General features: G+C 47.0%; 1 protein-coding gene across 3 annotated transcripts in view; it reads right to left on the reverse strand.

Moving 5' to 3' along the window:
- Window positions 1–22,774, reverse strand: part of RNLS (renalase, FAD dependent amine oxidase) — a 53,096-nt gene extending 30,322 nt beyond the window's left edge. For all 3 annotated transcript variants that reach the window (XM_069018863.1, XM_069018862.1, XM_069018861.1), the window contains exons 1-4: window positions 22,647–22,774; window positions 22,438–22,534; window positions 21,626–21,768; window positions 20,805–20,963 (exon numbers count right to left, since the gene is read on the reverse strand). In XM_069018863.1, coding sequence (XP_068874964.1) covers window positions 20,805–20,963; window positions 21,626–21,768; window positions 22,438–22,534; window positions 22,647–22,758 — 511 coding nt within the window. In that variant the 5' untranslated portion in view covers window positions 22,759–22,774. The remainder of the gene's footprint in view (window positions 1–20,804; window positions 20,964–21,625; window positions 21,769–22,437; window positions 22,535–22,646) is intronic.
- Between the last annotated feature and the right edge of the window lie 1,510 nt (window positions 22,775–24,284).

Here is a 24,284-nt window from a genome sequence, read left to right on the forward strand (position 1 = left end):
TCTCTCTCCAATTCTCCACACAATCAACAGACAAAAGAAGGTCTCGTGTGTTTCCTTGAAAAGAATTCTGTAATTAGAAAGAAATTTGACTGATACAAAGTTAGCTCAGTGGAAAACTGCAGGAACGGTGAAACGATCAAAGTCACTTGTAAAAACAGACAAAACTAAACATTTGCTCATGTTTATCCAGTGGGGCTCCAGAAAATGAAAGAAACATTAACGAACATTTTAATAGGACATTTCACAGCCCAGATAAAAACTGTATTAAAAAAAACCAACCTAATTCCAAATCTCGGGCAACTTAGGAGTAGAAATGAAAACACTGAGCAGTCTCCAACTTTTTATATGATAAGCAAATCTCTGTTTATGAAATATCAAGTGCCCCATTCTCATTCCACAGGAGCTGTATGTATAATTACTCTCAGTTTTTCTGGAAGGCAGCGCTGCAGGGACAGACAGTCATTCTTTTAAACCACTGATGTCTGTGCTTCGTGAGCTTCTGAGTGGGAGCTCCTTTACAATGAACATGAAAGAACTAAACACACATAAAGAGCATATTCACAGCCAGACAAACAATAAATAGCTCAGCGAGGCCAGATTGTGATAGCACAGCAAAGGCTTGTCTAGCGTGTGTGCGTGTTATTTAAAAGTTCAAAAAGTCACATACATTTTTAATAAACCAAAAACACACATTATGAGTTCATTACTTCGGAGCAATAGCTTAGTGGACTGGAATAATAATCCAAGCTGGAGTTTGTGACGTTCCACGTCTTTTTCTGCACGACAGATTTCAGCCTCACGCAGCTCTGTAACCAGACAATTCCCACCCTTTGCTCGCTCAGCCCGGGATTCCCATGAACTGCAAACTTCCTTCACTGTAACCAAGAGAAACTAAATACAAAAATTATGCAAATCACTCCCTGAAACACATATCTGTGCCTCAGAAAGAGAAGATTAAAATAAAAACCCTACTGCCGTTCAAATTCTGCATAATTATTTTCTCTCACTTCAGCTAGAAAAACAGAAACAGCCTGATTGCTTTGTGGGGAAGTTGTGATGCATTTAACAAATTTCCATGGTCCCTGCAGTAGATTTAAGGCCCATGAACTGTGTTCACGTTGAGTAAGAAATTCCACAGTTTGGGGAAAAAAACCTCCTGAAAACAGAGAAGTGCAAACGTAGCTGTTTAACCAGCCTAAGCCCCTGTTTAAAATAAATCCAGTTTGTGAAGCGAGGGAAGGAGGGAGGAATGGCAGCATCACCCCAACCACATTTCCTCCAGAGAGCTCTGTGTGGGGAGCATGGAAAGGTGAAAGCCAGGCAGCCCATGGAGAGAATCTGGGTTATTTGCACCGCCAAAACCTGGGACTTGGCCCAGCCAGGGAGGGCCTGGCCCTGTGATCCTGCTGCCCCGAGCTTCCTGGAAGCCTGACTGGGAAGGGATTTATTTATTTTATTTTATTTTCGTGGTCAGAGTGGAGGATTTGGGAAAGGCCCCGAAGGGGGATTCCACCATCAGGCTATGGTGTGGTGAGCAATCCCCCTGGGGGAACTCAGCTGGTCACTGGGACAGGGCTCATTTTGTCCTTCTGTTCCACAGAGCTCACCTTCCCGGGCTATTTGAGAAAAACCTCCACAGCCCGATCTTCCTGGTGGTTACAAAGGTTACAAAGACAGCTCACTAATACATACACGGATATAGTAATATAGTAAGCTTCCAAATTAAAGCCCTGCAAGGAAAACAAAACAGCTCCTGAAGTTTATGAAAGCATCCTGAGAAATACCCAGTGATGCAAAGCCAGCCTGGGAGAGCTAGGGGTGCTCACCTGGAGAGGAGAAGGCTCCAGGGAGAGCTCAGAGCCCCTTGCAGGGCCTAAAGGGGCTCCAGGAGAGCTGGAGAGGGACTGGGGACAAGGCATGGAGGGACAGGACACAGGGAATGGCTTCCCAGTGCCAGAGGGCAGGGCTGGATGGGATATTGGGAAGGAATTGTTCCCTGGGAGGGTGGGCAGGCCCTGGCACAGGGTGCCCAGAGCAGCTGGGGCTGCCCCTGGATCCCTGGCAGTGTCCAAGGCCAGGCTGGACATTGGGGCTTGGAGCAGCCTGGGACAGTGGAAGAGTGGACTGCCACCAGCAGCCTCCTGTGCAGGGCTCAAGGATGTCCCTGTCCCCTGCAACACCCATTTCAGGGTGACAGAGCTCAGTCTGAGCAAGCCTCAGGCTCCTGCAGCCCCAGGACGTCTGCCAGACAGAGAAGCTGCCTGTCAAGCCAGGCTGCCAGTGTCACTGTCACCTGAGGGCCACGACTGCGCTGCTCACCTAAATCGGGGTGGCTGGCTGGCTTTTCTGGTTAACTGCTCTGGGAGGTCCCAACCATGAAGTATTTTCACCCTTTCTGCCTTATTTTCACACTGTGTAGGAGAGCTGCCTGGAGTTTTAATTCAACAGCTCTCCAGGTTACCTCCTCCAGGTCGCTATGAAATACAAAAAGCTACCCAGAAGCATTGGAAGAGCTGTAAATTACACGAAACCCCTGATTTTAAATTTTCTATGAGAACTTGCACTTGGCTTAAATTAGTGAAGAGTCAATCTGGCCCTGACTTATAAACTGTACATTTACATGAGGGATCTCAGGGGCAAAACAGTCTCAGCTATTTCATGTTTTCATATCAACCAGTAACAAAATTGAACACTTAGAATCACAGAATCATTTAGGTTGGAAAAGGCCTCCAAAATCAAGTCCAACCTTTGACTGAGATCCCCACCTTGTCAATTCACAGAATTCCTTTTAATTCCAAGGGGAGAGATCTAAGACACAGATTTCAAACTGACTGTGGACAAGACTCCAAAACCCCAAAACCTGACCAGTAGAAAGGGGACTCAGGTGACCTGGAACATCACAGGCTTTGCTGAGCAGTTCTTGCCATGCAAATGATGGTATTATCAACAACTGAAAATTTAAGTTTAAGGCCTGCACCCCCAGATAACATTGCTGCTGCTGCTTTCAAGTCGTGCACACACGATGGAGGGAACACTGAGGCAGCTCAAAGTTCTCATTACTTGCCCAAACAGGCCTGCATTTAAAGGTTGCATGAATAAATCCGAGGCTGATCTTTCAGCTCCTTCTAAAGTGAAGCCTCCATCCTGATCGCTGGATTGTTCCCCCAGTCCCACTGGATTCACTCCAAAATTTCCTGCATTCTCTTCAGAATTGCCTAAAGTTGAAGCTTGCTATGATCACATCTGGTTTAGTCTACAGCTGTGCCTTACCAACTTGAATAAAAGAATGAAAACAAAGCCCCGGTGAAAACTAAAGCCACAGGTGGAGCTCACCTTCAAAATACTGAGCTGGATTCTCCCTGCTCAGCATTCCTGTGCTACCCAGCAAAAGTCATCAGCACTGTTTATTGTAATAGTGTGGGTTCTAAGGCAGGACTTTGTTTCAAATGGTCTGCTCAGGATAAGCAATAGACAATTTATGACCTATCTGAACAGAAAAACTCAAAACAACACAACCAAATAAAGTCATCTCAGCTAAAAAAGAAAAAAAAAAAAAAGTAGTAGTAGTTCCCATGACAGAAAGTGAAATTAAAAAATAAAAATCACTTCTAGCATGCTCCATATATTGGGATTGGCAGAATAAAATTTAGCAAAGAGCTGAAAGAGATTTGCCCTTGCTATTCCCCACAAATTATGAAAAGTAATTAAAATAAGAGAAAACTTTGCAGGAGATATTTTGAGGTTCTTGGGCAGTAAGAGTCCTGAATAAGCCAGGGAAAATTAAAAAAAACAAACAAAAAAACCCCCACAGAAAATGGTTTTTGCACAGCTTCCAGAATGCTCAATCCCCCGTGCTGGTTGCGCACAGGAACACACAAGATTGTCTTCATCCTTCTAAAAACACTCTGAGGAAGTCACAAATCACGGAGTGAACCTCTCCAAACCTTGCACAAGATTTCTAATCCTAAAACAATCGATGACTCACGACTTGTAGCCTCAGTGAGTGAAACTGCTGACATCAAAACCAGTGCCAGGGGTGAGCTGGCATGATAATTATGCACACTCACTTTCAGCTAGCCAAATGCCTCCCAAAAATAGAACCAGAGATATGAGGCCTAATTAGAAGTGTCTGAATTACCAGGATTCCTAATTTTTTTAAAAAAGAACGTTATTGATGACAACTCAGCAGAAGGTTTCCATTCCACTACAAGTGATCTAGTAAAATACTCGGAGTACTGAAAGTGAAATTAAGGACTGGCCCCACAAAAAAGATTCCTACCTGGCAGTTTTGTCTTCTGTTCAGAGTGGAAGATTTACAGCTCATTACTTAGCTTTTAGGAGATGTTTTAGGTGCCCTGCAATGCATGCACATCTCACAAAGGATCATCTCTAAAGACAAGAGACACGCTACAAACTGCACTGAGAGGTTTAGGAGCACAACCCAGCGTGGGAATGAACAATTCATAAAAGCATGCTAAAATGTGGCCATTTTACACACAACCACCCCTGTGCAGCGCTGGGTTACTTCCTGCACTACCAGAAAACAGGAGAGAATATGCAGAATTGCATGTGTGGAATCAGTGCCCATCTAGAGATGCATCTGGGGAGGTCAAGGCACGCCCAAATTGACTCCTCCAGCAAGGACCTCATCCTGTGGCCAAGCTTTGCAGCCCTCTGCATTAAGAACACTGATTTACACAAAGCTGAATTTATTCTCCCTGATTTTCTGAGATCCCCAGGGCTCCTGTTTCCAGAGGTCCCACATCCCTTCTTTTACGACCTTTCTGCCTTGGGCACTAATTAACACAGGTGGCATTTCCACTGCTCTCTGCAGCATCTCAGGACACTCCAGGATGAGGCACAGGCTCATCATCCTTCCAGGACACAAAAAGGCAACAACAAAACCTCTCATTTGCTAGAGGGACTCGCTGACAGCAGCCACTGTGCACAGCTCACCTCAGCTTCCCAGGCACTCCAACTCCCAGTGAGGCATTTGATTTAAGGCTTCCTCAGAGATCCCTGTTCTCCCCAGCCTAAAATATCCCCCCCTTTGAAAAAAAACCCTCATAAAGTGCTAAAATTCAGTCAAAGCACATTATTTGCACCGCCCTGAAATGAACATTTTTGTTCATACATAGCAAAATGAAGCATTTTTGGTACCAACTGTTCCCACAGAAAGGGAACACTCAATCCAATTTCCCCAAACGGAAAAGAAAAAAAAGAAAAAAAAAGGAAAGACATTTTTAGATCATACAGAAATACAAAGAACTGATATAACCCACAAGGAAGTGTGCCTTGTGTGCACCACTATTAATCTATCTCGACTGAACAATATATATATTTTTTTTAATTTCACTCTTCCGCCTCCACTTTTTGTTTGCTGTTGAGGACAGATAAGTGCTCCTGGCAGTATCTTGGCACAAGCCTTTCACTGAACAGTAGCTATTGTAATAGCAAAAAAAAAAAAAATCTTAGTCCCTCAGGTTCTGAGAATTTAACTTTGGGCCCATTAGACTGAAAGGTCTCTGATTCCAGGTTCCTGCTGGAAAAACAACTGTTTATGGAACAACAATAAACATTTCCTCTGCAGAGAGCGCTAACCCAGTCAATGAGGGGGTTTGAAATTCTGATGAAATCCCATAAGCTTCTGCCAATCCTGTGCTGTGAAGGCAAACATCAGCCGAGACAAAGAACCCCACTCCTGGATGGTCTTTAAGATCCCTTCCAACCCAAACCATCCCGTGGCTCTGGGATTTTGCTAACATCAAGCCACAGCTGCTCAGCAGTGGCAGCATCAGAATAACCCTGGGAAGGAGGGTGCTGCAACAAGCACAACCAGCCAGTGACGAACGGCTCCCTGCGCTGGGAATCCTGCAGCCATCCAGGGCAGAGGCTGAGACTGAGAAATGGACGGGGGAGTTCTTGCCTTACCAATGTGGAAAGCAAAACAACAAAACCCTGACACATTAGGAGTTTTCACATGGAGAAACACAGAAGGGGCTTGCTGGTCCTAGTAACTGTTTCAAATTACGGTGTGCACCTTTGTTTTTTAAAGGGATTTTTCAAACCAGCTCACAGCTGTGCCATCTTTTGTACCAGTTTTGTCAGGGCTACTAAATTAGCTTTTTTTATTTACTCTGAAGTGTCTTTTTAGGGAAGATTTAGAACTGTGCCAAGAAATAAAAGTGCTAAATCTTCTCAGACATGAAGGTATCTTAAATAACTGTGTCGCTGTGCCTTTGATCATCTCAGGGTATAAGCTTGGCAACGCTGCTGAGAGAAGTCATCCCCTCTATTAGTTCAGCAGATCCTGCACACAGAGAACAGACACACTTCGAGGCTCACTCACCTCCCCTGCCTTTATCAAGTCTGAAGTGGAAGCTGTAATTGGCAAACCAAGGACTAATTGAGAGCAATTGCTCCCACTGTAACTTGATTATGTTAATCAAGTAACAGTTTGGGGAGGGGAAAAAGAAAGGAAAAATCAGATGGTTAAAAGTAATTATCTCTCTCTTCTGCAAAGCTAATACATGCATCATCTTCCTCTTTGCCAAAACCTTTTCACTACACAGGCATCCACTCCTTTTGCTTTCCAACTGACTGAAATCCTGTCTGTGGTGACACAGGTGACATTCAGATTTAGGAGGACACAGCCTCTGGACTTTAATTTAGCTACTTGTTTTCAGGGGCGGGGGGGGGAACCAAACAAAAAAAAAATAATCAACTTTTCTTGTCCCCACCTTCAGTTGGATTCATTTATCCCCTTACTATTCTCAGCAGCTCTGCAAAACTCATTTCCTTCATTCTTTTGGCTTTCTAGGATAAAGAGGCAATTGCACCCTTCAAACCTCGTTATGGTAGAAGAGCACAATTGAGGCAAAATCTAGTTATGATAGAAGAGTCAGTGGAAATTTGGCTATCAGCTGTGAGCAGGATGAGCTGCACGAACTGCTAGATCCAGGATCCCCCTCCTTTGCTGCTGATCAAATTGAGAAAGCACAGTTTTAAAGGTAAATTTAGATTTTTTTTTTTTTAATATCTTTTTCCAGGGTTCTCTTACCCCCACTTCATCAGGGTTCTGAGAAGGCATTACTGCATATTTGTGTAGATATCCAGCATGCACTGGCAAATCCTTCTGGGTTTTTTCAGATGCTCAAATTTTCCATCAATTTTAATAACCAGACTTTTTTTTCTGCTGACTGCTTCTCACTTCTTCCTTCTATTCCTGAATTCAGGGATTCCATATTTCATTTCCTCTTCTTCTTTCTGTTGGGAACTTTTTTTTTTTTTTTTTAATTTGCATGGATAGTTCCTGAATTTTGTTGGAGCTTTTTTTTTAACCCAGGAATTCACAGTTACTCGGTCAGTGTTGTCTCCAACCAACGGAAGGCACTCAACTTAAAATTAATTTTTGAGTAAAACAAATCCCTGAATCGCAGCTAAACATGTGCCAAACCTTGGAGGGCACTTTTTTGGTGAAGGACATGCTACAAGTGACAAAGAGATAAGGAAGAAAATCAAAATACCTTCCCACAGGAACACAGTCTTGCTTCTTGCTGCAGTCCAAAATAGCCCTTGTCTTTTGATTCAAAGAGCTTCAATCAGCTTAGCCCAACAGTATCATGAGCAGTAATTCTAATTAAACCCCACTAATGATGTTAATAGGGGAAAAAAAACCCTCTCCAAGTATAGATTTTCCTAGAGCTAAACACATAACATCATAAAGCTGCAAGCAGCCGCTGTAACAAAAGAAGGTGAAGTGCCAGAAGTTTCAAAAAGAAATTGATAAAGCCTTCAAGACCCCATTAAAATCTCCTCTGGGAATAATTTGCAATCTGCTCCACCTCATGCAGACGTTGGATTAAAGCATCTGAGCGCAAACCTTAATCTGGGGCTTTATTTCACCATGGGCTTCCCTCCCCACCACTCCCAGGGATTCAGCCTCCAGGGAAGGGAGCAGGATTGAACTGAGCACACGAATTTCACTGTGATGCTGCTGCGAGCACCAGCCCCAAGTTTGGGCTCTGCAGCGTGGAGGTGACACCCACAGGGCCCTTCCTTTTCCCCGTCTCTCACCCCCAGCCCTTTTCCCACACTCACACCCTTTTCTAATCTGCTGTAATTGCCACTGGCTTTAGTTTTTAGCAATACTACCAAAAATATTACCAAAGATTCAAATGGTATTTCCTCATGCTGGCTGCAGGCACATTGTACCATCCTCGTCACAGCCTTTTTCACGGATCGTATCCTGCTGTTACCCTCACAGCTGCCAACCTGCACCCCTCACACGTGTCCCGACCATTCCAAAGCAGTCAAACCAGGGAAGGAGGCACCTCAAAAATAACAATTTCTTATTACTCATCCCCTTGGGAGATGCTGTGCTTCGGCCTCGTGAAAGCTGAGCATTGTCTTCCACTTCCCTCTTTCCCAAGGCAGCTTTAGGTGAAGGAGACAGAACCTGCGGGCATGTGGCAGTCAATGTGATCTCTGCAACCAGAGAACTACAGCAGCAGAGCTCAGCCTGCTGAACCACACTGCAACCCTGGCCTAAAACACCCGAAACAAACCAAAAAAACCCCAATCCACCAAAGAAAAAAAAGAGAGAAGCAACTACAGGGGAGAACTTCAAAGTCAAAACTGGAACTAGAAACAGAGCGTATCAACTCTTCTGTAGCTGTCTATTGTTCTGGAGTGTGACTCAGCAGAACAAAGGCTTTTGTCTTCATGGAGAAATAGAGTCCATATTGCACAGGAAGTGGCAAAAATCCACTGTCTGGAATGTGACCGGAGCTCCATTTGCTTCCATGGGGAATTTCCCTGGCTTTAGAGAGACTGCAAATCACCACCCTGTCCTACACCAGCTGAAGAGGCCAGGGTAAGACTCTGGTTTTCCTGCACTCAATGGGAAAAAAAAAAAAAAAAAAAAAAGAAATTTGCAGAAAAAAAGGTGAGTGTGAGACAGTGGTAGCTGAGAGAATTCACTTTTGCACCTGCACCGAATAACTCTGAAAACACCTGGATTTATAAACTGGAACACTCTGGGAAGGACACAGGTACATGACAAACCCTGTGCCTCCACCACGATCCAACACTGTGAAACTGTCACCACATAAAAGTCACCAGGTTTAAGACCAACATCTATATTTGAAGTACTTGTACTTCCCTTCTTATATCAGTTCAGTCACATGCATAAATGTTGAAGGAGGCTGAAAGGGGAACACGAACAAACAACTTTTAAACCATCAATCTTAAAAAAAGATGTTTTAGCAGCACCAAGAGATGCAGCACGTGGATGTGATCAGACCCAGAGGCTGGGGCTTATCAGCATCTTGAAGTTAAACATCACATGGCAGAAAAAACATGCCAGCAGTACTTCATCCAAGGACAGATTTTTCAGTCCATGCATACATTGCAATATCTATGTCTGGACTAGTTTCTCCAAGCATTCCCATGCCATCATCAGTGAATTTTCTGATGACAACACAGCACTGTTCTACACCCAGAAATCACCTGCTACCATGCAAAGCAGCACGCTCAAGAAGCGTATGGTTTCTCCTACCACACAAAAGTTAATTTTCCTTGGTTTGGTGAAGTCATGTTTATCCCCAGCTTGACAGAAGAAATCTCCACCTCCTTCCATGCACTCTTTCTGTTTTTATTAGAAGCCCGAGCGCAGCTTTCCTTGTGGCGTGGGTGAGTGGGAGTGTGGAGCACAAGTAAACGCTGTCTCTGTACGTCACGGTTGTGAAACACACTCTAAATAAAACCATATGCTCTCGGAAGGAAAAGTTTCAGCTCTCTCCCCTTTTGCTGCCTGCTCGGCTCGGAATGCAAACACATTTATAGAAAGGTTTGATGAGAAACTGGTAAGAGACACGGTCATTTCTTTATTCACTCTGCAGGGTCAATGTACAGGACCCTTCATTTGAAGAAGTCTATGATTTGGTTTCCTCTCTTGTTTTCTCCCTTGAAACAGTTGTGAATTGGTGTCAGCTGGTACCTGTGATGTTTTAGTGCCCCATACTCCCATGATTTTCAGAGCAGATACCTCACGATGATGGGGAGGAAACAAAACAAAACAAAAAAATTCACTAATCCACTGTTCTAGCAAAAATAACTTAATAACAGATTTATTCTAGAGCTGGTCAGACAGTTCTATAGTTCACCCGCCCAGCTAAAACTTTAGTGATGGCCTGTGTGGCTGTCAGCTATGAAACCCAACATAATTTAATGTAATTCTTTGTAACATTTTGCAAAACATGCCTGTGACATGCCGTGGCCATAACTGAACCCATGTTCTTCTTTTTCCTTCCTTCTTTTCTGTCAAAATGCGTGCCTTGGTGACAGAGGGAGGCTGACACAGGAACGTGGGGAGCAAAGATAAACCACCTCATTTCTCCCTCGTAGCAGGGCTTCTTTTGGTGATCAAAAACACACCAAAGGGGAAGTGCCACAGCTTTTCTCTGTCTAATGCTTAATTTCCAGTTCTGGGTTATGCAGTGATCTCTCCCACGAGCAGTTTTCCTCCCTTGGCCTGCATCAGCCAGTTTGGACACAAACAAAGCCCACCGTGTGTTACCTTTTTTCTCTTCTCCTTTGGTATCTCACCTGTTATTCAGGCTGCTCCCAAGAAAAAGGGCAAACCCAAAAGCAACACTTCCCAATGCTGCAGCTGTGTAATGATGGAAAAATGAATATTGGGAAAGCAAGGCAGCACGTCTGAAGGGGCAGGTTATTCAGGAGTCCTCATCAAACCTTCCTCAGGGTTTATCTGTGTGGTCAGCACTGACTCCCGGGCTGAGACACTGATAAAGGGAAGGTGAACTTCCCTCCAAGCTGAAGCTGCACTGTCGTGCAAACCACAGTCCCACTGCAGCGTTCTGACAGCTCCATGTTGTTAAATGACTAAATTTCCATTAGCAACAGGGATTTTTGCTTGTTTTTCAAGCACCTTCCTTGCCTGGTATTCAGATCTGCCTAAAACATAATCACTAGCAGCAATGGCTAAAATAATAAAATAAAATTCAAGCTGTGTACGCTTGTAATGCTTCGCCCACAGTCAGTTTCACGTGGCTTCGACTGGATCACATGTTCTGGGTGTCTTGTCTGGTTTGTTTCTTTTGTTTTATCACACGTTCTTTCACTTTCTGTCCTGTCTCTCCTTCCCAAAGCACTGAGACACGCCGCCAAGCACGCAGAGCACGCGCTCTGGAAGCACAGATAAACTAAACAGGCTGTACCTGATTGCCAGCAGCCCCTCCTCCTCCATCATTTTGGCAACTTCCATAAATGAGACACACAGTCCAGGGCACAACTTAAAACCCCTGGTTCTCCAGTCCCCGCTTGTAAGAAGGGAAGCCACGGCTAACAAATCCTACTGCTCAAAATGTGACACAGTGGAGGGGGAAAATAAGAATAGGATTCCTTGAAAGTTACTGACAGATCAGCTGCAACCTACCAGAGGCTGAAAAAAAATACCAGATGGAAGAAAAAATCCTTGATATTAGTGCATCATACCAAATGCTGTATTCTAAAGCCAAACTCTCCCCTCCTCCTGCTACAAGGAACTGTTTCTTGGAAAATCCTTAATGCCTTTATTGATGGTGGCTCTTGGCTCTAACAGCTAAATGTGACAAGGAGGAATAAAGAAAATACAAAGCAGGAATACTGATGAAATAAAACACGGTCCAGACTTACCTGCCTTGCAAATCCCATTAAGAAAAGAACCCCACGCAGGTACTCACTTAAAATTGAACCTTAAACTCCCACAAACTGTTATTAATTTCTAATACCTTGACATTTGACTTTACAGTGAAATACAAGAGATAACACATCAAAAAAAAAGAGACAGTGGGGAGATAAGATTTATGGCTGAAAGCAACATGACAAAAAAGAAACAGAAAAGAACAAATGCTAATTTAAAATAAGCCAAGTAAGAATGTCTCTCACTGCCTATAAACACACACAGATCAGCAGCACAGTTCCACTGCCAGAAGATTTATGCAGGCTCAAAAAACACAAAGCCAAACCCCTTAAAATTAGTATTGATGTAAACCCCAGCTCAGGCCAGCAAACCACCTGAAAATCCCCCTGAGACTGGTTCCAAAACTACCACGTGTTTTTGAGCACCTCTGAGACACGAAAGCCAAACTTTTTCCCAAACAAGCCTCAAGCTGCTCACAAGGAACTGTCAGACCCCTTCCCTGTGGGATTGCTGAGGCATTTTACCACCTCCTAAGGGTTTCAAAAAAATAAAAAGAGCCGATGTGTTACATTTAGTTTCCAAATACCTGCTGGTGTTTCAGTGCCTGAAGCAGCAAACACGGCGTCGTGACTGTCACCAGCAGACAGGGGAGAGCTGGGGACACCACCCAGGATTCTGAACCAAGGGGCAAAAACTTGGAGGAGTGAAGCTTGAGAAGCCTGCCACAACCATGTGGCAGTATTTTAAGCAGCACACAAACTGAGACCAGAATGCCTCCCTGGCAGCACTCTGACAGCACCACAGACAGGTCATTTATTAGTTCACCTCTTTCCAAGGGTGCAGATGCTAACGGGGCCAGGATCCTGCAGCATGAGCACGAGGCAAACAGACTTACACTGACATCTAAAGGTATCATTTACTATGTGATGCCTTCTGAAACATCTGCAAAGGGCCAGCATCTTGGACAGAAGGAATGTCAGTATTTAATTACTACAATGAGTGCCCGAGGCCAGGCTGGACATTGGGGCTTGGAGCAGCCTGGGATAGTGGAAGGTGTCCCTGTCCGTGGCAGGGGGTGGAGCAAGATCTCCTTTAGGGTCCCTCCCAAACCATTCTATGATTCTCTACACATACACCCCAAATTTGAGGCAAATTTCCTTGTTTCAGTAAGGATTATGTGGCATTTTCTTCAGACTAGAAAATTAAGCTTTTGCTAAATTCTGTCTTAGGGAAAGTGTCCCATCTTTTCCATGGAGTTGGGCACAAATCCTAGCTATAGTTCAGCCACTTGAAAACAAGTGATCATTTCAAAGTTAACATTTTTCTCCTGCTTTTAAGTTGGTTTTGAGTGTAATATCCATTCGAAAATGTGAATGCTGGCTTTGCAACCAGTGTGGCTTAAATCAGAATAGATGAAAGGGTTTCTCATCAGTGTTCCTAAACACACCTCCTGCTGTGCCAGAGAGAACTGGACATGGCAACAGACAGCAAATCCATTTCTTTTGTGCTTTACATACTCAAACACCACCTTCTCCTTCTGCAGTCACTTTACAGCCTGTGAGACACTTAAACCACTTGCTGCCTGTACACAGTTCACTGAATAAAATTTACTTCCCCAGATTTCCATAGGCATCCACCCCGTTCTCCCTAAAGTATAAATCCAATTGGAAGAGAGCAATAAATCCCTCTTTATGGAGAGGTGTACACTTATCCTCTGTGCCTTTGCAGAGCTGCACCACTCAGCCACATCCTGGCAGAGCTGTATTCTTAAAGGATGACTTTGGGAGTAAAATCAGAGGCTACTGGTGCACCAGGACCGACTCTGGAAAACCTTATTTGCATGTTCTCTTGTTCTTTCCAATAAATCAAGTGAAGAGATAGCTTTAATCCATTTCAACAAGGCAGTAGGTTCCTTACACTTTAAATAACTTGTAGCAGTCAAGTCCACCCCTGTAACATGAGGTGCTGCATCAGCTAAGTCAATAAAGGTGACCAATCCCACCTTCATTTCTCACCCAGCCTGTTCCACTTCCTAAACTGCACCAGTCCCCAAACAGAGTTAATCAGGGCTCTCCCTTTTTTAAAGAACAGTCACAGTGCTTTGAGTATCTCTGACAAGGCAGGTAGAGCAGGGAATTCAAACCCTAAGGAAGAGCAAGGCAGTCAGTAATAAATTCCAAGGCAGCCCAGGTAAATCCCAACCCATCTATTACACCTTGCCTGATGGCTCAGGAAAAGGAACAGAACTTGGTTTCTACAAAAGGTGTCTGAGGGTAAGTTATTCCTGAGGCTTTTTTTAATACAACAGCATACCAACACTCTTGGAAGTTATGATGCCAAGTGTGGAAAGCTGACAGCAGGCTCCATGCAAAATTTAGGTTTGACTCAATGGGGCCAAAACCTCATTAGGTTTAAAATTAATATTTTTTTCTCCCTGCTCTAATCCAGATGTGGACTGCAAAAATAACTGAGAAGTTCACAGACGTGTCCGTGGGAGGTAAAGATAATCTTTGTAAAGAATGCTCTCAATGACAGTGATGGGAGTGGCCAGCAACCATTAAAATAATCCTCTAGAAATCCACAAAGCCCCATCCAGTCCAGAGGCACGGCCTAAGCTATGAGAACACATCTAAAAAGCGCTGTCCAGTGAAGACTTGTGTCTGCAGCACTAAAAAATAAATAAATCCCAAAGCAAGCAATTAAATGTAAAGACTGCCTGCAAACCTGCACCAGACTTTTCAAAGGTTTTCAGCCCTATAAAAGCTGTAGTTTGAGCAGCAGATTTCACATCAAAAAGAAGGCTATAAAATCCCAATCAGTCTGTGGTCACCTTTGCACATTTCTCTCTCTCAAGTGTGCCCAGAAGGTTTGGTAACGGGAAAGGAGGGAGAGCTTTCCCAAACACATTTTTCAAAAAAAACCCAAGTGAAAAACTCCAAACAAACAAACAAACAAACCAACCAAAAAGGGATTTTACTCAAAGGGAGAGGTGACACATAACATTATCGCTGTTTCCCAAAACCAACCATCAAAACCACTTCACATTCAGGATCTGAAAATTCAAGGCTGGTAAAAATGCCCTAACTGGACTTCCTGAAGAATAAGATCTTATAGCACATCCCAGCTTCCTACAACACAGAAACCACCAGCTCCTTAAACACATGTCCCACAAGACACAAATAAAGAAGTTTCAGAATTGCTCAGTTTGGTCTCATTTTTTGGCAAGGAACGTTTTTTCTCTTCCCCCCTTCCTTTTAGGCTCATGGCAAAGAGCAGCTTTGGAAAGATTTCTCCATCTAAACATAATCCCTGGAGAGAACCAACGACTGGGAAACACTGAGAGGTATCCGTTTATTTTTGGGATAAACAAACTTCAGAGCATTTATTTGTTCTGTTCCAAGTACGTCCTGTGTTCAAATACCATCACCTTTAGTATCTAGAAAAAAAAAACCCAGTCTGTGCACACGGGCTCGTGTTCAGCTGATCCAACATGTCTGTGGTCCCATTCTCTATTTTGGGGACTGGAATGACACAAAAGAGCTCGACAAAGGTCTGTGACCAAGTGCCCAGTGCTGAAGGACCCTGCCAAACCAGGGAGAGAAGCAGGTCCAGCTTCAAGGAATTGCAAACAGCCACGTCAGGCAGACTTAAAAAGCATCAGCACACAAAAGCAGCACTGCCTTACATGTCAGAAGCAACTTTTTTTTCAAGCCAGTTCAGCTCAATCAGCACCACCTGCTGCCAGTTTAACGTGCAGGTGCTCTGGAATCCCTCCTGGGACCGCACAGGAAACCCAAGCTTAGGACTCCGACCGCAGAGTCACGAGCATGCAGAGGGCTCAGCCACTCGCCCGGCCTCTGAGCTGCTCCCCTACCCTTGCTGGAAGAGCAGAATGTGCCAGCAAGTCTGTGGGCCACATGGTGAACTGAGGATCACACCACTGAGCCTGCTAAAAATAACTCCCCCACCCTTTTTTGGGGGGAAAGGGCGGGGGGATCGTGTGTCTGTGGTCCCACAGACAGGGGTGCTGCTGCAGCTGGAGGCGGGGCAGGACCAGGAGCAAGGGGCTGCTGGAAGAAATGCTTTGGCCACGTTTCCAGGCACCAAGAGGTGATGCTGTGGCAGAGTGGGACTCACCCTCTCTGCAGTTTCCTTTTAGGAGCTGGCACGCTGGTCTGGCCAAAGGATGGGCTCCCCTGGAGTGGGAACCCAGCCTGAAGACAAGAAGCTGCATATTTTGCTCTTCCAGCATTGCATCTGGTTTTTTTCCTTCTGTTTTACCCTGAGATCTGTCAAATCAAGAGTTTCAGCTCTCCACCCAAGGCAGGCAGCCCCGGCTGACAACACCAAAATGCAAAGTAGCCCTTTATCTAATACAGATTCTATTTCACTCTCCTTTTCAGGCCTCTTGTGCTCACACACATGGGGGTTAATCCCCCCACGTCCCAGATGGAGAGGGTCTCTGGGATCAGTGTGTTTGATAGGCTTCCAACGTGCTCAATAACTGCAGAATAAGCCCATTATAAGCACTCTAGATATTAAAAAACCACCTAAAAACAGACTAAGTCAAACACACGCTTAAGAACACACACGGCCTACTTTGATTTTTTTCCTCCTGATGTGCAATTCCAGCCCCAGCAGCCTTTATTTTTAGAAGTACTCCCTCAGAGAGGCTATACCCGAGCTGCAGCAGGCAGTGAACACGGAGGGGCTCTGCCTGCTTTGAAGGCTGACAGAGAGGTTTTGGTGGCAGCTGCTCCTCCTCAGACACTCCCCTGCTCCCCAGATGTGCAGTCCCACCTTCTCCTCCCTGCCTCCCTCATGCCTGTCAGACCATTCCAGGAGCAAATCCAAATCCTCGACCAAGAGAAAAGCAACCTCCCAAAGGAAGGCCGCGGCCATGATCCGAGGGATGGAGCAGCTCTGCTGGGAGCAAAGGCTGGGAGAGCTGGGATTGTTCAGCCTGGACAGGAGAAGCTCTGGGGTGACCTCACTGTGTCCTTCCAGGACCTGAAGGAGCGACAGGAGACATGGAGAGAGACTCTTTACAAGGGATGGAGGGACAGGACAAGGGAATGGCTTCAAACCAAAAGCTCAGGGGAGCCGAATCCCGCAAACAGAGCCTGGCAGGGCCGGAGGGTTTCCTGCAGAGAGATGCTCCCTGTTCCTGCTGCAGCCCTGGGAACACAGCCACCGCCTCTGACACTCCCATCCCAGGGATCACCCAAATTCACCACAGACCCTTCCCCTGCCACAGCCTCAGGCAGAACTGGGGTGCTCCCAGGGCAGATGGGTGACAGGTTTGAAAAGGACCATGGCCAGGAACTCCTTGTGTTTCCAGAAAGCCCAAATATTCCCACATTGTGGCCTCAGCTCCCTGATAAGCGACTAACAAATCAGTGTACATGTTTACACTGGACATTTCAGATCTGTTACGTAATGAGAGCTCCAAGCTGGATAAGCCCTGCTCAGATTGCTTGGAACTGGAACCACAGAATTCCAAATTTATCATCGTGCTATCCAAAAATAAACACATCCACTCAGCAAGGACTTGTGACTCGTGAAAAATTATCAGAGTTGTGCTTTCCTAACTCACATCATAAAGCCTTCCCACGCAAATACAGCCCTGTTTCACTTGTATCTTCTCATCAGCTTGTATTATTTAAAACATGTGGGACATTCACACAGATGGGGGAAAAAAAAAAATAGGTCAGGCTCGAAACAAAAGCCAAGCCATCCTCTTTTATTAGCAGCTTAAACATGCAGAAGTGTAATTTGAAATGCCAGGGGAAGAGACATAATGAAAACGTTCTGAGCACACAAATAAAAATCTACGGCAAATCGCTGCCACCTCAGACTGCCGTGTTGCCAAAAGCCTCGAGCTGAACAACAGAAGTGACAGGAAGGCTTGTCCAGCTGATCTGAAAAAGCACAGAAAGAACCACAGTGCTTGGTGATCATACGGAATCTGGGATATAAATCCGGGATTCTTCTAACATCGGCAGCCAATGTAACAGTGTAGCACCTCGGAAATACTACTGGATGATGAACATTTACAAAATCTTGTCCTTTCATTTGCAAAGATCCTACTTCTAAGTAAATGTATTCCTTTCCTTGAACTGATGTTACAAACCTCAGAAGCGTTTATTCATTTCCCTTTTATCTCCTGCATAACCCCAATATTTACTACCAGAATATGCAAAGCTCAAATCAGTGCAGTAAATTTAATTTAGCTGTGCAAGCTGAATGTCCTAAACATCATTTGATTGCTGCCACCTATTGTTGTTCCAAACATGTTGCAAGGAGTTAACCCTTTATCCAGCAGCTACTGGAAGTCATGCTGGAAGTACTTCTGGCTCTGCTGCTGCTAAATATGCAGCTGCTGCATCTATTTAGGGGTGATAACTGTAGAAAGAATGAATAAAGGTTGAAAATTAAGGTGATTTAAAAAAATACATATATGTATATAAACACACTATTTATTACATTATTTGTTTTATATCTATTTTTAAAAATTGAGTGTGTTCACACACTAACTTCTCCATTAATCTCAGACTTGGCTTTTCACTCGAGAGAAGCAAATCTGCAACATTCCTTTCCCACACAGCCCATATAAAATGGTAATTTTAGGTTGCCAAAGGCCACTTAATTCTGTCTTCTCCTAAATGCACATGGCTTCACAATGACATCATGTTCAGGCTCATTTGAGGTTAAAGGACACAAAAACTATCCAGTCTAGTTTAGTCTGCCGTGTTTAAGTATTAAAACAGCAACTTTGCCACTGGATATGAAATTTGAGAGGTTATTTCAAAATCTTAAATTTCCAAATATCATGTAAATAAGTGAAAATTGTTTTCAAAAACACGTGGGAGGCAAAAGACCCCCTCCCTCAAACAGGAAAATGGTGAATTCCTGGAGGGGTGAACTCCCACCTCTGGCAAGTCATTTGAACTCTCCAGCTCAGGCTCTTTTACCCACCAACGTCAAAGGCTAATTCCAACCCCCACGGATGGATCAAAGCACCCCTTACCATGCCCAGCTGCTCCTTCGCTCCTTCTCCTCCCTCACAGCCTTTATCCATACATTAATGCTAGCAACACCTCAGCAAAATCCATTTCAAACTTCACCTGGCTGTGAGCTGGGAGACCCAGGTACACCTCAGTGGCTCAAGAGGCCCCCAGCCAGCGCTTCAACCCCTGGCAAAACCGACCCCCAAAAGGCATCCCAGAGAGCACCCTCAGATGGGGCAAGGGAAGGGAGACCACGGGGGATGTGGGGGAGGTTCAAACCCATCCATGCCCCTGGCGAAGCAGCTGCCAGAGCAGGGATGTTACACCGAAGCAACGAAGGCTGTGCCAAAGCAGAGCTGTGCCAAAACTCGCTCCTTTAACTCTCCTCATCCCAAACCACAACAGCAACTGAGACAAGCCCTGCCCAGGCACATCTCTCATTTAGCTCCAGACTCCTTCTTCTGCACAGTAAGGGCCAGCAGGGAAGGCAGCTGTATTCCCAAACTCTGCCCTTTCAGCCACTTGCCCGCCGTGGCCAAGTGGCCACACGTGACCCTCGCTGGCCACACAGGAGGAAGCCTTCCCTTCCTCCAGCTCTGCACATGTCCTGCTCCATCCCACAGCAGCAACAGGAGCCCTCTTGCCCGCAGTTACAGCCAGGGGGAAGTTTCCAACAGGCAGCAGGAACCTCCCCTTCCAGGAGCAGCTGGAATTGCTACCGGGAACGCACAAATACGGTTCCTGTTAGAACCACCGGATTTTGCCCCGGATTTGGGAGACCAGAGCATACAAATGACAAGAAAGTGTCAGTGTGGAGGGGAGAGAACGCCTATTCTTCTCAGCAGCTGTCACGAAATCGCATCTTAAATCCCAAGTGAGGTGGGTCCAGGAAAAGCCACCTTCCCTGCCAGCAGAACTCGGCTCTCTGACGTGCAGTCGGAATCAGGTTGAGATTTAGACACACAGTGATGTAACCTGACCCACTGTAAGTCAAAACAGACCTGAAACTGCACCCTGCTCAGGCTCTGAAACACCTTCCTAACACTCCCCTCACCTATTCTTCCCCTCAGTTCTTAGCCCAAAGAAACAGGAGTAAAGATGCCGATGGCTCCCGTGCCAAGGAACTCCAGGGCATGGGGACTCACTCCCACGGCCTGAGATCCAGAATTAACAGCTGGCAGGACATCTGGAAGCTGGTCTCACACAGGGAACAGGCAGAGAGGGGAAGAGAAACAGGAAGAAGGGGAGGAGAAGACAAAACTTGCTGGATTCCCTCAGATAAAAGTCGATCCTGCAGTAACACAGACGGTGAAAGAAGAGGATGTTGTGGGAAGCATCTGACAGCTCCAGCTCTCCCCAGAGCAAGTGAAATGAACTGTTCACCTTAATTACATCTTCTGAAGGGGACCTGCCTGCTTTCTGGACAAGAAAGGATTTAATTACCCCCAGAAAAACAATCTGCAAAGGTATCAGTGCCAGCTGGGGAAGGCCTTGAGATGCAGACTAGCAGAACCTCGGGAAGGCTCTGAAAAAACACTCCCACTGCTTTTCTTCTATTTTCTATTTTTCTATTTTTATTTCTTTCACTATTAACCAGACCACCTTAGCAAAGACAGGATGTGCCAGGCCCACCATTGCTTTCCATGGCAGAGGGACAGGGGAAATTAGAGGGCTCACAAAAAAGCAATTAGCAGAGAAGTCCTGCTCTTACAGAAGATTTACCTACTTGGGCACAAAGGTCAAAATCAGAGGTTGTAATGAAAACACTTCTCTTACAGACATGCTCAAGAAAACTTGTCCAATCCAGTAACTACTTTCAAGCTGCACAAAGACAAGCCCTGCTTTACTAGTCAGCAAAAAAATTAAAGATCAGACTCAAAACTGACTCATCTATTTAGATGTTTTTGCTGTCAAGGTACTACTGGTCACACACCACACGTATGGCCTTGAAATTACCCACCTCCCACCATTTTCCACCCTGTCCTGGTGGGATAATTAAGCAGCTCAGACTGTTGAGGGAGTTTTTTGCCACGTAAGATGCTCAACTACCATTCTGGATTAGATACCCGTGATTTTGGGTCTGAACTTACTGTTCACAATGTCACCTTGCAGCTGGAGAATCTGTGGGACCGGCATGGTGAGAATAACCACATCAAACTCTTCCGGGGGCCCCGCTTTCCTGGAGACTTCCCACCTCCCATCCCGGAGAGAGAGGTGAGTTACGTGCTGCTCATAGGACACCTCTGCACCTGCGTGGAAAAAGCAGCAGTTAAATGCACGTGGCAGTGAATTCCACAGGGAAAAGGCAGAGAGAGAGTTATTTCCAAGGGATGGGGTGACAGGACAAGGGGGAATGGCTTCCCACTGCCAGAGGGCAGGAACACAGCTATTTTTTTACAAGATTAGGCTTTAAAAAACCAGCCGATTTAAAAAAATATGAAAACAATTGCATGGAAGGACCAAAGCCTGACTACTCTTACAGCTCAAATTTTTCAAAGCAGGATTAAATTAGTCACTGAACTGTACACGTGGTTCTGCTCCGTGACACCTAAGGCACTAGTCAGAAAGTTTAAACTCCTTTTCCAAAGGACTTCACCCAGCAGGCTCACGTCCTTTCTCCAAAACATAGGGTGCAGCTCACCCCTCTGCCCCAGTTACACAGCAGGATGCTCTGTTTGTATAGAGACTTTTATATCTGCAGGACTTGGAAGTTCACAGAGCTCACAGACACTTTTATCCATCCCAGCAGCTTCCAGGCACAGATAAACAAACAAAGGAACTTAAACATCCTCAAACAAGGAACTTAAACACCCTCATCAGGGATTTAAATCCGAAAGACCGTTCAAAGGCACCGTCAAAGCACAGCCACTGAAACCCTTCCCTTCACACAGAGGCATCCAAAAAGCATTACCTGACTGTTCTAAATAGTACTTGACAACCGAGGAGATGCCCTGGGGTGCCACGTAATTGCAGGAGCCTTCTCTCGCCACTATCCCTTCCACGGGAGCGGTCAGCGGCTTCAGGATGCCGTGAGACAGAAGTTCCTCGTAGAAGCTTGAAAGGAACAAACACACAGGGAAGAAAAGTCGCTCCGTTTTCCACGACTAAAGTTAAGACCGGCCTGACTTTGGAATTCTAGCAGGCTGCACTTCAAGGCTGGCTATGCACAAATACAGTGATAAAACAACAAACTACCTTGCCACTGCACTGGGCCCGGCCCTTTACCCGGGCAGGGCTCCCTGTGGTGGATCTGTCAGCGGTCTGACCCGGAAGCAGAGCAATGGATGCAGCTCCTCAGAGCTCTGAACGCCAGCACAAACTCCACCGCGGAGCGCAGGAGTATTCCAGCCGCTGGACACAGCCGCCTGAAACGCACCTGCCTTTGCCCTGCTTTCCACGCAAATGCTGCCTTTTTACACGCAGCTACCCCCCCCTGCCTCTTCCATCCCAACTCACGAGTTTCCAGCTTTCACCCCTCCCCTCCTTCCCCCGACTCCGCCGGCGGGGGAGCGAGCGGGCGGGCGGCTGCGGGGCTTTGGGTGTCGGCTGGGGTGAAAGCACGGCACCTGTGCACGCAGCGAGCCCCAGCACCGGGCTCCCTCCGTGCCCCCGGGCCGGGCCACCACACCCTGCCGAGCCCGCGCTCCCCACCCGCGGCACGGCCGGGATCAGCGGGATGGGGCCCGGGCCGGAGCGCTGGGGGCGGGGCGGGGCGGGTCTCACCTGAGCCGCGGCCCCGCAAGCTCCGGCTCGCAGGTGACGAACTGCGCGCCCAGGTCGGCGCTGCCGCGGTCGGCGCGGGTCGTGCTCATGCGGCCCCCTGCGCGACAGCCGGTCAGACACCGCCGCGACACGCCACACCACGCAGGACACCACGCAGGACACCACGCAGGACACACCGGGCCCGCCCCCGCGCCCCCCGCCGCACCCACCTGCGCCCCGCGCCTTGTCCCAGACGGTCACCGGCCCCCGCGCCGCCCCGCGCAGCAGCGCCGCGCCCGCCGCGCCCGTCAGCCCCGCGCCCACCACCAGCACCCGCGCCATGGCCGCCGCACGCCGCGGACACGGACACGCCCAGGAACACGCCCCTGGACACCGACATGGACACGGACGCGCCCCGCGGTGGGAGGGGCCTCCCGCGCCGCTGCCCGCCCCCGGGGCGAGCCACGCCCATGGGCGGGGCGGGGAGGCCATGCCCACACCCCTTGCTGTGCTGGGCGTACACCTGGACAGACACATCTGTACAGACACACACACACACCTGGACAGACACATCTGTATGGGCACACACACACCTGGACAGACACATCTGTATGGGCACGCACCTGGACAGACACATCTGTATGGGCACACACCTGGACAGACACTTCTATACGGGCACACACACACCTGGGCAGACACATCTGTACGGGCACACACACACCTGGACAGACACATCTGTATGGGCACCCACACCTGGAGAGACACATCTGTACGGGCACCCACACCTGGAGAGACACGTCTGTACGGACACACACACACCTGGACAGACACATCTGTATGGGCACACACCTGGACAGACACATCTGTATGGGCACACCTGGACAGACACATCTGTACAGACACACACACCTGGACAGACACATCTGTACAGGCACCCACACCTGGAGAGACACACCTGTGCTGGGCACACACCTGGACAGACACATCTGTATGGGCACACACCTACAGTGGACACACCTATACACACTCACACTCCTGTGTCACACACACACCTATACACACTCACACTCCTGTGTCACACACACACCCCTGTGTCACACACACACCTATACACACTCACACTCCTGTGTCACACACACACCTATACACACTCACACTCCTGTGTCACACACACACCCCTGTGTCACACACCCCTGCCAGTGGTCCAGGCACGCTCCAGAGCCAGGTCTGACCCACCCTTACTGAACAGCTTCTGCTGTATCAAACCCTGCCCAGCTGGAGGTGCCACCCAGCAGGCTGTGACACCTTCCAGAAGGTGCTGGTGGATTGTCTCCAACACCTGGCTGGTGTTTTGCAAGGAGCCACGGCTCGGTGTGAGGAAAGCAGACGCTGGGCCCAGAGCAGGTAGTGCTGAGGGGTGGTGACATCGCGTGCAATGCCTCTGCCCTGGGAACACAAACTCCCGTCCTGAGAGCCCTGGGAGTGGGCAGCTGGGGGAAGGATTTGGGTTGCTACCCTTACCCAGCTGCGTGGGTGGGAGGAGACGTTCCAGAGATCTTCTGACAGGATCGCTGCGGTATGGGGGACACCAGAACCCGACACTTTGGCAGAGGTGTGGTGTGAAGTCCCCTCTGTGGAGCTTGTTGTGCCTGAGGCACAAGCAGGTGTTGGTGATGCTCATCTTCAAAGGGAGCTCTGAGGCGACCTGGACTTCCTGGAGAGAGCTGGGAGCCCTTGTCTCCCCTGCCCTTGTGTTGTGGGGCAGTCATGGAGGAGAACATGTGTTCAGTCTGGGGCTTTCTCTTAAGAAAAATAAAAGATTGACTGTGAGTGACCCTCCAACATGCAAGAGTTCACAGCTGTGAATT

The sequence above is a fragment of the Aphelocoma coerulescens genome, chromosome 6 (assembly GCF_041296385.1).
Source record: "Aphelocoma coerulescens isolate FSJ_1873_10779 chromosome 6, UR_Acoe_1.0, whole genome shotgun sequence".
Taxonomy (NCBI): Eukaryota; Metazoa; Chordata; class Aves; order Passeriformes; family Corvidae; genus Aphelocoma; species Aphelocoma coerulescens.